This window comes from Alexandromys fortis, unplaced genomic scaffold, assembly GCF_014885135.2.
Source record: "Alexandromys fortis isolate MF-2015 unplaced genomic scaffold, M_Fortis_MF-2015_v1.1 scaffold_359, whole genome shotgun sequence".
NCBI lineage: Eukaryota > Metazoa > Chordata > Mammalia > Rodentia > Cricetidae > Alexandromys > Alexandromys fortis.
Genome location: NW_026068230.1, coordinates 455,719 through 468,798, shown reverse-complemented (window position 1 = coordinate 468,798; position 13,080 = coordinate 455,719). Strand labels below are relative to the sequence as shown.

Below are 13,080 nucleotides of genomic sequence, written 5' to 3'. Positions count from 1 at the left end.
AAGGGCATTTAGGTTGTTTCCAGGTTCTGGCTATGACAAACAATGCTGCTATGAACATAGTTAGTTGAGCACATGTCCTTGTGGTATGATTGAGCATCCTTTGGATATATACCCAAAAGTGGTATTATTGGGTCTTGAGGAAGTTCCTAGTTTTCTGAGAAATTACCACACTAACATCTAAAGGGGTAGTACCAGCTTGCAATCCCATCAGCAATGCAGGAGTGTTCCCTTTACCCCACACCATCTCCAGCCCAAGTTATAATCAGTGTTTTTGATCTTGGTCATTCTTTCAGGTGTAAGATGGAATCTCAGAGTTGTTTTGATTTGCATTTCTCTGGTGACTAAGGATGTTGAACATTTTCATAAGGGTCTTTCAGCCATTTTAGATTCTCTGTCTACAGTTCTCTGTTTAGGTCTGTACTACATTTTTTTTTATTGGATTATGTGATCTTTTGGTGTCTAATTTCTTGAGTTCTTTGTGTATTTTGGTGATCAGAACTCTGATGTGGGGTGAGTGAAGATCTTTTCCCATTCTGTAGACTGTCGTTTTGTCTTATTGACCGTGTCCTTTGCTTTACAGAAGCTTTTCAGTTTCAGGAGGTCCCATTTGTTAATTGTTTCTCTCAGTGTCTGTGCTGCTGGGGTTATATTTCAGAAGTGGTTCCCTATGCCAGTGCATTCAAGTGTACTTCCCACTTTCTCTTCTATAAGGTTCAGTGTGGCTGACTTTATGTTGAGGTCTTTGATCCATCTGGACTTGAATTTTGTGCATGGTGATAGATATGGGTCTATTTACATTCTTCTACATGTTATATCCTGTTTGCAAGCACCATTTGTTAAATATGCTTTCTTTTTTTCATTTGATAGTTTTTGCTTCTTTATCAAAGATCAGGTGTTTGAAGATGTGTGGATTGATATCTGGGTCTTCTATTTGGTTCCATTGTTTCTCCTGTCTGTTCTCATGCCAATACCAGGCTGTTTTCAGTACTGTAGCTCTGTAGTAGAGTTTGAGTCAGGGGTTGTGATGCCTCCAGAAGTTCTTTTATTGCCTAGGACTTTTTGGGAATCCTGGGTTTTTTGCTTTTCCATTTGAAGTTGAGTGCCATTCACTTGAGGTCTTTGAAGAATTTTGCTGGGCATTGCATTGAATTTGTCTTTTGTTTGTTTTGTTTTTGTTTTTCGAGACAGGGTTTCTCTGTAGCTTTGAAGCCTGTCCTAGAACTCACTCTGTAGAGCAGGCTGGCCTCAAACTCAGAAAGATCTGCCTGCCTCTGCCTCCCGAGTGCTGGGATTAAAGGCGTGCACCACCACAGCCTGGACTGAGCCATTGCTATTCTTACAGCCCCTGCATCAAGTGGACTCACCACCTGGAATTCCAGCTCTGGAGGATTGGCGCCCTCTTCTGGTCTCTGCGTACTTACTACACACATGTTACACATACACACCATGCAGATACCCACATACAAATAAATGTAAATAATAAAATATAATCTCTAAAAATGTATAGATGCAATTCTATAAAATTCTTACGGTTTTGTAAAGGTAAAGCAACTGATACTTCTCCTGCATTTGCCTGTTCACTTGGACCTCTGGTCATTGCCTGCATATTCAGCAGTTGTATCATTTTTACCAGGAGGTGGTGGCACATGTCTTTAATCTCAGCACTCAGGAGGCAGAGGCAGGCAGATCTCTGTGAGTTTGAGGCCAGCCTGGTTTATAGAGAAAATTCTAGTTCAATAAGAGTGACACACACACACACACACACACACCCTGTCTTTAAAAAAAATTAAAATCAATTCCAAACTAAAACAAAAAATTCCACAAAACCAAAAACTAACAAAACAAAAGCCTACAAGATTTCGTTGGTTATAAAGTGGACATAAAACAATTTGTCATTATTATTTTAGTGCTGGAGATCTGGCTTGGCTTCACACACAGGGCAGGCACTTTGCCAGTGAAGCTCCACCCTCTGCTCTGGAACTCTTCTTGGTCTCCTAAAGGTCTGGGCCATGGAATCTGTGATGTTTCTGTGTTTCAGGGTCTGGCTGATGAACTCGCTCTCATTGACGCTGATGCAGACAAACTGAAGGGAGAGACCCTGGATCTTCTGCACGGCAGCCTTTTCTTCAACACTCCAAAAATCGTCTCTGGGAAAGGTTGATTTTAGTGTGATAATTTCACTTTCAAAGATTCGTAAGAAGTACTCAATTTTGTCATATGTAACGGCTTGGATACCTTATAATCCCAATATCCGTGAGGAGGAGGTAGAAGGATGATCAGGAGTTGAGGCCAGCCTCAGATACATGCTAAGCTTGAGATCAGCCTAGACTACATGAAACCCATTTCAAAAAATCAAAAACGTGGGCTGGAGATTGCTCAGTGGTTGAGAGCTTTGCCTGCTCTTCGAAAGGCCCTAAGTTCAGTTCCCAGCAACCACAAAGTGGCTCAAAACCATCTGTAACAAGATTTGGTGCCCTCTTCTGGCCTGCAGGGATACATGCAGGCAGAACACTATATACATAATAAAAAAATCAAAAAGGTAATTAACTTTACCAAACTGACTGCAATAAGTATATAATTAAAAATATCACTGATCTGAGCAGTGGTGGCACATGTCTTTAATCCCAGCACTTAGGAGGCAGAGGCAGGCAAATCTCTGAGTTCGTGGCCAGATTGGTCTACAGAGCTAGTTCCAGGACAGCTAAGGCTGTTATGTTGTGCCAGCTGTGGGCTGTGTTCTGCCACCCAGCTCCCGCCACCGGCTAGCTTTACCCGAAATAACAACACACAAACTGTATTCTTTTAAACACTGCTTGGCCCACTATATCTAGCCTCTTCTTGGCTAACTCTCGCACCTGGACTAGCCCATTTCTAATAATGTGTGTAACACCCCAAGGTTCACTTACCGGGAATATTCTAGCCTATGTCTATCCTGGGTCAGAGCTTCATCACGCGTCTACCCGGGAGAGGGGAGCATCGCCTCTCTGAGCTCACTTCCTCTTCCTCCCAGCATTCTGTTCTGTTTACTCCACCCACCTATGCTCTAACAAATAAAATGGGCCAAGGCAGTTTCTTTATTTTGTAACCAATGACCTTCCTCCATCACTGTTACACAGGGAAACTCTGTCTTGAAATATCAAATAAAAAAAAATCAAAAAATACCGGCATACATATATTAGGACCTACAATTTGAAGGCTAATTTCTGCTTGATTTATTTACTTATTTTGAGATAGAATCTTGGCATATGTCCATGGTTGACTTGAAACTCACATAGATCTGCTTGCTTCTGCCTCCGGAGTGCTTGGATAAAGGTGTGTTCCACCAAGCCCAGAGTAAAGATTTAATTCATTTATTGTTGTTTTTTTTTTTTTTTTTTTTTTTTTTTGTTTTTGTTTTTGTTTTCAGACAGATTCTATGTAGCTCTGGCTGTTGTAGAATTCGCTATGTCGACCAGGCTGACCAAAAACTCACAGAGATCCAGCTGCCTCTGCCTCTTGACTCCTGGAATTAAAGGCGTAAGCCACCACATTTGCAAGCCTGATTGTTATTATTTTTAAAAAGAATATTAAATTGCAATGGGGGAAATTTGGAAGGCAGAACAATACAAAACCCCTTTGGGGCTGGAGAGATGGCTCAGAGGTTAGTGACGCTCACTGCTCTTGTAAAGGATTTGGGTTTGATTCCCAGCACCCACGGTGTGTCTCACAACCATCTGTAACCCCAGGACCAAGAGATTTGATGTCTCCTACCAGACTCTGAGGCATTGCATTCATATGGTGTACAGACATACATGTAGGCAAAATACTCAAGCCCATAAAATATTAAATGAGTAAGTCATAAAATGACCACCACTGATGTTAGTTATTTAACTAAAAAGTATCCTGGAGAAGCACCGTAAACACTTCATATTGACCCAAAATATGTAACCGTAATTATTAGTTAATTTGCTGATTTTTCTGTTTGTCTATCTGTCTGTCTATCAACTATATGTCTATTATTACCATTATCTGCTTTTTTGAGGGTCTTTCTACATAGTTCTGGCTGCTCTGGAACTCACTATGTAGACCAGGCTGGCTTCACACTCACAGAGAGCTCCCTGCCCCTGCCTTCCAAATGCAGGGACTAAAGGTGTGCACCACCACAACCTGCCTAATTTTAGTATTTTTTTAAAATTTATTTATTTATTATGTATACAGTATCCTCAGTATTCTGTCTGCATATATGCCTACAGGTTAAAAGAGGGCACCAGATTTCACTACAGATGGTTGTGAGCCACTATGTGGTTGCTAGGATTGAACTCAGGACCTTTGGAAGAGCAGGCAGTGCTCTTAACGACTGAGCCATCTCTCCAGCCCCTATTTTAGTATTTTTTTTAGTATTTTTTAAATGATGTGTATATGTATGCACACATGCACACATATGTATATTAATGTAATTATGTGCACTTGATTGCAGGGACTTGTAGAGTTAGAGGAAGTTGGGAGCCACCAGATATGGATGCTAGGAACTGAACTTGGGTCCTCTAAAAAATCATGAAGTGTTTTTACCACTGAACCATCTCTCCAGCCCTGAGACCTTGTTTCCATTGTGGTGATTTTAAAAGTGTGATAAAGGCCCTTCTTACCAAACCTGATGACCTGAGTTCAGTTTGAGGGACCCATATGATAGAATGAGACCCTGACTCCCGCAAGTTGCTCTTTGACCTCCACATGAATTCCATGGCATGGCACACACACACACACACACACATACACGCACAAATAAATGAGAATATGAATGTCTTAGATACTTAAAGGAATTGCTAATTGAAAAAGCATCGAATAATGTTTAATAATGATAAGCAAAGCTTGTTTTATTGGGGTTGGATATAGTAATGAAATAATTTCCAGGCTGGTAATTACATTTAGTAATATTGGTGTTTTGTTTTTTGTGTGAATGAGAGATTTGACTTATTTGAATCTCAAATATGGTTTCTTATAATAATTAGAGGTAAATCTGTTCTTTCCTTTAGAATCCTAAAACAGATATAGGAATTTCCAAGAGTTCTAAACTTCTTTTCTTTGTTTTTTTGAGACAGGGTTCCTCTGTGTAACAGCTCTGACTGTCTGCAACTCACTCTATAGACCAGGCTGGCCTCGAACTCACAGAGATCCACCTGCCTCTTCTTCCCAAGTGCTAGGATTAAAATTCTGAGCCACTGCCACCTGGCGAGTTCTAAATTGGGTATTGCTAAAAAGTCAGGGCACTGGGGATTTAGTTCAGTGGTAGCATGGCTGTTAGTTCAATTCCCAGCAACACAAGAAAGCAAAAACTGAAGCCCGAGAGCTGCTGATGTCCTTGCCCCAGGCTTTTCTGACAAGTGGGAATGTGGGTTAAAGCAAATGGCAGATTAGGAAGTGGTTTTATGAAAGCTGGCAACAAGTCTTGTTTGCCTTATGCTACAGTGTGGGAGTCTTGTGTTTTTCCAAATCCAGGATGTGGAGGTACAGAAGCTTAACGAGTCGGGTGCAATGGTGTCAAACACCGTCCTCTGCTTCCTTTGTAGATTACAGTGTCTCTGCCAACTCCAAATTAGTTATCATCACAGCTGGCGCCAGGCAGAAGGTGGGAGAGTCGCGCCTTGACCTGGTCCAGCGCAATGTTGTTATCATGAAATCCATCGTTCCTGGCATAGTCCAAAACAGCCCCGACTGTAAAATCCTGATTGTCTCAAACCCAGGTAAGGACCCCGTCCCCTCCGGGGTGATGATTGGCCTGCACCATTCCATTCTAAACTCCACTAAGGTTGCCTTTGTGTGTTATTAGTCTTTGTCCACTCCAAGTCAGCCTTGTCACAAGTTTTGATAGACGCCATCATGGTGCCATCCCAGTAAGATCTGGAGCATCATATATATATATTGGTTTTTCAAGGCAGGGTTTCTGTGTAGCCATGGAGCCTGTCCTGGAACTAGCTCTTGTAGACCAGGCTGGCCTCGAACTCACAGAGCTCTGCCTGCTTCTGCCTCCTGAGTGCTGGGATTAAAGGCGTGTGCCATCACCGCCTAGCCACTTGCCAGCCTTTCCAAAGTGTAGCCCAGACATCTTATTTTTGAGGATTAGTCTGGCCAGATACTGTATGTTGACACCCTTGCTACTATCACATGTGTTTCCTAACTCTGTTATTTTTTCTTTATTTTATTTTATTTTTTGATTTACATGGGAGTTTGTGTGCATGTATGCCCATACACCACATGCATGCCTGGTACCTCTGTCAGATTGTAGTGTTGGATTCCTTGGGACTGGAATTACAGATGGTTGTAAGTTTCATTTGGGTGCTGGGAATCAAACCTGGGTCCTCTGGAAGAGCAACCAGTGAGTGTTCTTAATCACTGAGCCATCCTCACCAATCCTCCACAAAGACATTTGCAAGTCAAATCCTCCTCACCTTCAAGTCTCTTGTGGCTTCTTAAGGTTGGGTTTCATGAGTCTGTAGTATGTAGATTTGGTTACAAGGCACAGGAGTTTCCACTGCATTTGTTTAGTGATCAGTTAATGACTGGACAGAATTTTCTTTAAATGCCTAAGACCTAAAGCAATTTCCCAATCCTTCCTGCCCTCCTTTCTTGGGCGTGTCTTTGGGACCCAGATCAGCGGCTTATGATTGTGCCTTAGCCATCACGTTTCCGTTTCTGCTTGCACAAGTTGCTGTGATCTTTCCGCATTGCCCACACACCTGCAGCCTGCGCTGGCTGTGCCCACGCACTGTTCTAGGTAATGTTGATAGTGCAGGTGGCAATAGAAACAGGAAATCCAGGAGGCTAAAGAGGCAGAAAATGACCCATTGTTAGATTTGCTGAAAAGCCCTTAGAGTATCTCAGAAGATGCTGTAAGACTGTACGGGTGAGCGGTTTACATGAAAGCCCCGAGTGTCTCTACTCTTTAGATCCACTGTACTTTAAACTCCGTGGAATCTGCATTTGACTCCAGACAATGTATCTTTTTATAAAAGTGCCTGTAAATAGAAATGGCTATGGATCTTCCTCTAACGCTGTTTGAAACTGTTCTTCCTAGTGGATATTTTGACTTACGTGGTATGGAAGATAAGTGGCCTCCCTGCGACTCGCATAATTGGGAGTGGCTGTAACCTAGACTCTGCCCGTTTCCGTTACCTGATTGGAGAGAAGTTGGGTGTCCACCCTGTAAGTTGCCATGGCTACGTTCTTGGTGAGCACGGCGACTCCAGCGGTGAGTGTAGCCAGTGATGGTGTAAGTGCCCTTCCGGGGTTCAGTAACGCTTCTCTTCAGAGCCTGTTCTCGCCAGGATAGATGAATAATTTTTATTTTCTTATTTTCTTTGGTGTATGCTTTTTCTATTTGTATGCTTTCCAGACTGTTTTAATTGAGCTAGGCATGGTAGTGTCTACCTGGAATCCCAGCACTTCAGAGGTAGGAGCAGGATGATAGCTAGTTCTAGGCCAGCCTGGGCTACAAAGCAATACCCTGTCTGAAACAATGAAAAACATTTATTGATGCATACTTATGCATATGTGGAGAGTACATTGAGGTGTCTTGATCCATATGTATGTGACACAGTGATCAAGTCAGCATCTTCAGCTTTGTGCTCACCTCATAAATCTATCATTTCTCTGTGCTGAGAACACTAAAAAACCTAGCTAGTTTGAGATAAACAATATTACAAAATTATTTTTATTACTTTAAATTACATGTATGTATGCTTATCTGTGTGTGGGTATGTCCACCTGAGTGGAGGTGCCTGCAGAGGCCAGGTATTGGATCTCCCTGGAACTGGGGTACAGGTGGGTTGTGAGCTGCCTGATGTGGGTGCATTATCTGTTCTTCACTGCTGAGCCTTGTCTCCAGCCAGAGACCATACTTGCCTTTTCTAAAGACCAGGTCTCCTGAGTATCAGGCTGGCCTGAACCTTGTTCATTAGCTGAGAATGACCTTGAAGCTTGCTCCCCTGCCTCTGTTTCCCACTCTCCGAGCCCAGGACCACATAATCACAGACTACAGTCCGCTGACTCTGCAGTGGAGCACTGGCGCTCTCCTCCCTTCTGCTCAGAAGTGTGCCGCCCCTTGCCCCCCATTTCTCCTACCTTCCCTAGTACCTCATAACCTCCCTTCTCCCTGTCTCAGTCCGCTTTTTTAGATTTCATATTTAGATGACATCACTCCAGTTTCAGGGGATCCACTTATGTGCACAAATCCACTTAAAAACACACATGTACCACTAAGTAAAAATCATAGTAATTCAAACAAAAATAATAAAGTAAATCTTAACAAGAAAAACCCTAACTTCTTGTTTTTATATATGATGTGAGCTAGCACCCTAACATTAAAACCCACATAGAAAATACATCTGGGGGGCTGGAGAGATGGCTCAGTGGTTAAGAGCATTGCCTGCACTTCCAAAGGTCCTAAGTTCAATTCCCGGCAACCACATGGTGGCTCACAACCATCTGCAATGTGGTCTCGTGCCCTCTTCTGGCCTGCAGACATACACACAGACAGATATTGTATACATAATAAATAAATAAGAAAATACATCTAGGTGCAGTGGTGAACACTTGCAATATCAACACTTAAAAGGCTGGGACCTGAGGATCAGGGGTTTGCAGATATCCTCAGGTACAAAGTTCAACACTCTCTACCACCAAAAGCCAATAGTGGTGATGTATGCCTAAAATCTAATAATTTGGGGGAGGTGGGGTGGAGGCAGGCAAGTCAGAAGTTTGAGGCCATCTTTGGCTGTACACGGGATTTGAGGCCCTTTCTTAAAAACAAAGAACAAGTGGTTGGAGCTATGGCTCAGAGGTTAGAAGCACAGAGATTAGTTCCTCCAGAGGTCCTGGGTTCAATTCCTAGCAACCACATGCTGGCTCACAACCATCTATAATGAGATCTAGTGTCTTCTTCTGGCATGCAGGCACACACTCAGGCAGAACACTGTATACATAATAAAATAAATCTTAAAATAAAAAGAAGGAAACCTGTCAGTCAACTCTAGCCAAGTGTGGTGGCCGATGCTTGCCATCCAGCGCTCAGGGCAAAGTCAGGAAGATAGGAATTGGGAGGTAGCTGGGTCCTTTCTCAAAAGATCCAAACCAAAACCAGAACAGAATCCCCCGCCCCCAACAAAACACCCCAGCACTAAACTCAAGCAACTGCCTCAGCTTTGGCAAGAGGAGCAAAGAGGAGAGCTGTTTTTTTTGTTGTGTTTTCTTAGTACCCGTGTGGAGTGGTGTGAACGTTGCTGGCGTACCTCTGAAGTCCCTGAACCCAGCATTAGGAACTGACGCAGACCAGGAACAGTGGAAAAAGATCCACAATCAGGTGGTGGAAAGGTGACAGCGGTTTTGTTATTGTTAATGCCCCAATAATTATTATTAAGAATAAATTTTGGCTGGGCGTCGGTGGTGCACTGCTTTAATCCCAACACTTGGAAGGCAAAGGCAGGAGGATCTCTGTGAGTTCAAGGCCAGCATGGTCTACAGAGCAAGTACTAGGTTGGATAGGCTCAAAAGTCACAAAGAAACTTTTTCTCAAGAAACAAAACAAAAGGAATAATAAGAATAAATTTTGAGGGTAGGAGAGATGGCTCAGAGGTTAAGAGCACTGGCTCTTCTTCCAGCGGTCCTGACTACAATTCCCAACAACCACATGTTGTCTCACAACAATCTAAAATGAGGTCTGGTGCCTCTTATGGCATTCAGGCAGAACACTGTATACATAATAAATAAATAACTCTTAAAATTAAAATAAAGTTTCGAGCTTTGCTCTGGTTGTGCACACCTTTAATGCCAGCACTTGGGAGACAGAGGAAAATGGATCTCTGAGTTCAAGGCCAGCCTGGCTACAAAGTGAGTTCCGGGGCAGCTGGGGCAGTTACCCAGAGAAAGAAACCCTGTCTTTGAAAAAATGGAATAAATTTTGCAGGTGTCTGGAGAGTGCTTAAGCGCACTGGCTGCTCTTCCAAAGGTGCTGAGTTCAATTCCCAGCACCACATGGTGGCTCACAACCGTCTGTAACTCTAGCTCCAGCAATCTGCTGCCCTCTTCTGGCTTCTGTGGGAATCAAGCACATAGGCGATGCACATACATATGTACATACCTGCATACATACATAAGCACATACACACATACATGTACCTCTAGCTGGCCCAGAACTCACTATGTAGACTAGGCTAGACTGGAACTCATTGAGATTCACCTGTGCCCCCACTGTGCCTGGCTGAGATCTATCTTTAAAGACTGTAAGCCATAAACACTTGTGGAAGAAAGCGGAGAAAATGTGAATGGCAGGGCACAGACACATAGACCCTTCAGAAGCAGCACGGTTGTCTCTCCGTTGACCTCTCATGATTTTGATTTCCCTCCTTGTGCAAGCGCAGCGGCTATGAGGTCCTTCGGCTGAAGGGCTATACCTCCTGGGCTATCGGGCTCTCTGTGACAGATCTGACAGGATCAATACTGAAGAATCTTAGGAAGGTGCATCCAGTTTCCACACTGGCTAAGGTATGCCCGGAAGAAATGTTCATCTATCATTCCGGGTCACCGGTGAGGCTGAGCGTAAAGTAACTTCAGAATAAGGCAGGTGACGGAGAGTTCCCTGCAGGAAGGAGTATTGGAAGAACACAGGAGCGAGGGGCCCACCCTGTGCTCCCAGCAAAGTTGTAGAGAGCGTGAGATTCTGGGCATGGATAGGAGGTTGGGGCACTGTGAGTTTATAGACCCTGACCCTCAGTGCTCGGACCTGACATGTTTACAGCCACCCGCAAAGGCAGCCCCAGAGGGATGGGCAGCAGGAGGATGGGCATTTCGTCTTCCAGGGGTGGCCATGGGGTAGGTAGTAGGGGACAGTAGATTCTGGCCCATGCAGGCAGATGTATGGGTTGCCCAGACTATAACGGAGTCTCACAGCTGTTTCTGTAGCCTTGGCTATGGGAGTGGAGAGAACGCTGGGCCACTGGCCAGAATTCCACAGCTGAGTAACATGTGTACACGTCTCCAGGTCCCTGTCCAGCCTGAGAGTCCTAGGGTGTATCTCTAGGAAAGGTGGCAGTTAAGGGGTACAGAGGGGCAGGGTTACATCTCAAAGACATGTCCCCACATATTACACTGGGCCTGTTTGGGTAGCCCTGGGCTTGTCCTTTGGGATTTCACGTGTGAAGACTTGAGAAGCCATCTGTAGCAACGGGTGTCCAAACTCAGTGGTGCCCTCTATCAAAAGGTGCAAAGTAGAGACTTCCTGGTCACCACCTGCTTTAGCCTTCACTGTCCCCTCAGTGGTACCCAGATAGAAAGGCCACAGAAAGACAGCACCACACACTTCCCGTTAGACATCAAGGTTGCCTGTTCAGGGAGGGTGATTTCATCTTTCTGGGACCTGGCTTAAGACCCCTGGCACATTCTTCTTGTCACTGGCTGTCCGTGTGGTCCGGGACAAAGACGGCTCTGAGTCCTGCCAAGGATCACTCTGCCTTCTGCATAGCTCTGCTTGATGCTGTTGGGCTCCTGCACGTTTTTAGTCTGAAGCTTTCTTGTATGGTGGCAAAGGAAACCAGACAGTGACATGAGCTTGTGTGTTTCAGGGCTTGTACGGGATCAAGGAGGAAATCTTTCTCAGTGTTCCTTGTATCCTGGGAAGAAATGGCATCACAGACATTGTGAAAGTGAACCTGAACCCCGAGGAGGAGTCCCTGCTCAGGAAGAGTGCAGAAACGCTCTGGAATGTCCAGAAGGACCTGGAGTTATAGCTTCAGCATTCGACAGTTTCACAGATACATGATTACATAGTTCACATTGCACGTGTTTCCATATAATAAAAGGTTAAACAAAATACCGGAGACCTATGACCTGACACCAGTCCTCTTGAGATCAGAAAGGTAAATGCCAAAGATGTTTCTCCCCTCCCCTGTCTCAAAACTCCAGCGCCCTGGCTGGCCTCAGGGAGCTCTAGCCTCGAAATGCTAGGGTTAAAGGCCTGCACCACGAGGTCCAGCTGAAATTCCTGCCTTTTGTAAATCCTCTGTGTCTGCCTAGCAATGAAGTCTGTGCAAGGCGGAACTACGTTTCCACGGAACTAATGAGTGAGCTGCTCTCAACTCCACCAGAGCACATGTGCCAACTCATTGCAGCACAGCTGAAGTTCCCACACCACAGGAAATCCTTCCTCTAGCCCTGAAGTTTCACAGTGTGTTCTCTTCTATTCATGCGGCTTCATCAGTGCCCATGGCTAGGCACACTCTTTACTAAAAAATATAAGATCATGCTCCTCAAGGGGCTGGAGATTTGGCTCCGTGGTTAAGGTACTTGCTGCCTTTCCAGAGGACTCTGGTTCGGTCCCCAGCACCCACAGCCATCTGTACCTCCGGTTTCAGATGATCTGACTCCCTCTTCTGCACTCCCTGATCACCAGGCACGCACACCCGCGCGCGCACACACACACACACACACTCACACACACACACCATAGGCAGAAAATAATGATAAAACATTTTAAAAAGACCATATATGTCAGAAGGAAACATACAACTTCTGAGGTGGGGTAAGGCTGGGCTGTGCTGTGACGGGACTCTGTCCCAGTGAGCCACAGTGTTCGGGGTGCTTCAACTAAGGATGGCTGCCTAGTACTGGAGAACTGACATCCAAGGCGGGCAGGGTTTCTCTGGGTAACTGCCCCAGCTGTCCTGGAACTCGCTTTGTAGCCCAGGCTGGCCTCGAAATCACAGAGCTCCGCCTGCCTCTGCCTCCCAAGTGCTGGGATTAAAGGTGTGCGCCACCACCATCCGGCTGGGCTTCATCTTTTTTTTTTTTTTTTTTGTAATTTTTTAAAAGATTTATTATGTAGGGCTGGAGAGATGGCTCAGTGGTTAAGAGCACCGGCTGCTCTTCCAGAGGTCCTGAGTTCAATTCCCAGCAACCACATGGTGGCTCACAGCCGTCTGTAATGAGATCTGGCACCCTCCTCTGGCGTGTGGGCATACATGGAGACAGAATGTTGTATACATAATAAATAAAAAATCAAAAAAAATTTTTAAAAATTATATAAAAAAGATTTATTATGTATACAGTATTCTG

General features: G+C 44.5%; 1 protein-coding gene across 1 annotated transcript; it reads left to right on the top strand.

The window, feature by feature from the left end:
• Positions 1 to 503: 503 nt before the first annotated feature.
• On the top strand, positions 504 to 11,791 carry LOC126493715 (L-lactate dehydrogenase C chain-like). The gene is made up of 7 exons (XM_050130804.1): positions 504 to 510; positions 2,001 to 2,156; positions 5,547 to 5,720; positions 7,052 to 7,225; positions 9,228 to 9,345; positions 10,392 to 10,515; positions 11,592 to 11,791. Exons 1-7 carry the CDS (start codon positions 504 to 506, stop codon positions 11,754 to 11,756), a joined length of 918 nt encoding a protein of 305 aa, XP_049986761.1. The 3' UTR covers positions 11,757 to 11,791.
• Positions 11,792 to 13,080: the final 1,289 nt, after the last annotated feature.

What these genes read in the sequence shown, in the direction of transcription:
- LOC126493715 (XM_050130804.1), top strand. An exon ending in AAAAATCGTCTCTGGGAAAG is followed by an intron (nt 2,157 to 5,546) that starts GTTGATTTTAGT and finishes CTTCCTTTGTAG; the next exon opens with ATTACAGTGTCTCTGCCAAC. An exon ending in CAGTTTCCACACTGGCTAAG is followed by an intron (nt 10,516 to 11,591) that starts GTATGCCCGGAA and finishes TGTGTGTTTCAG; the next exon opens with GGCTTGTACGGGATCAAGGA.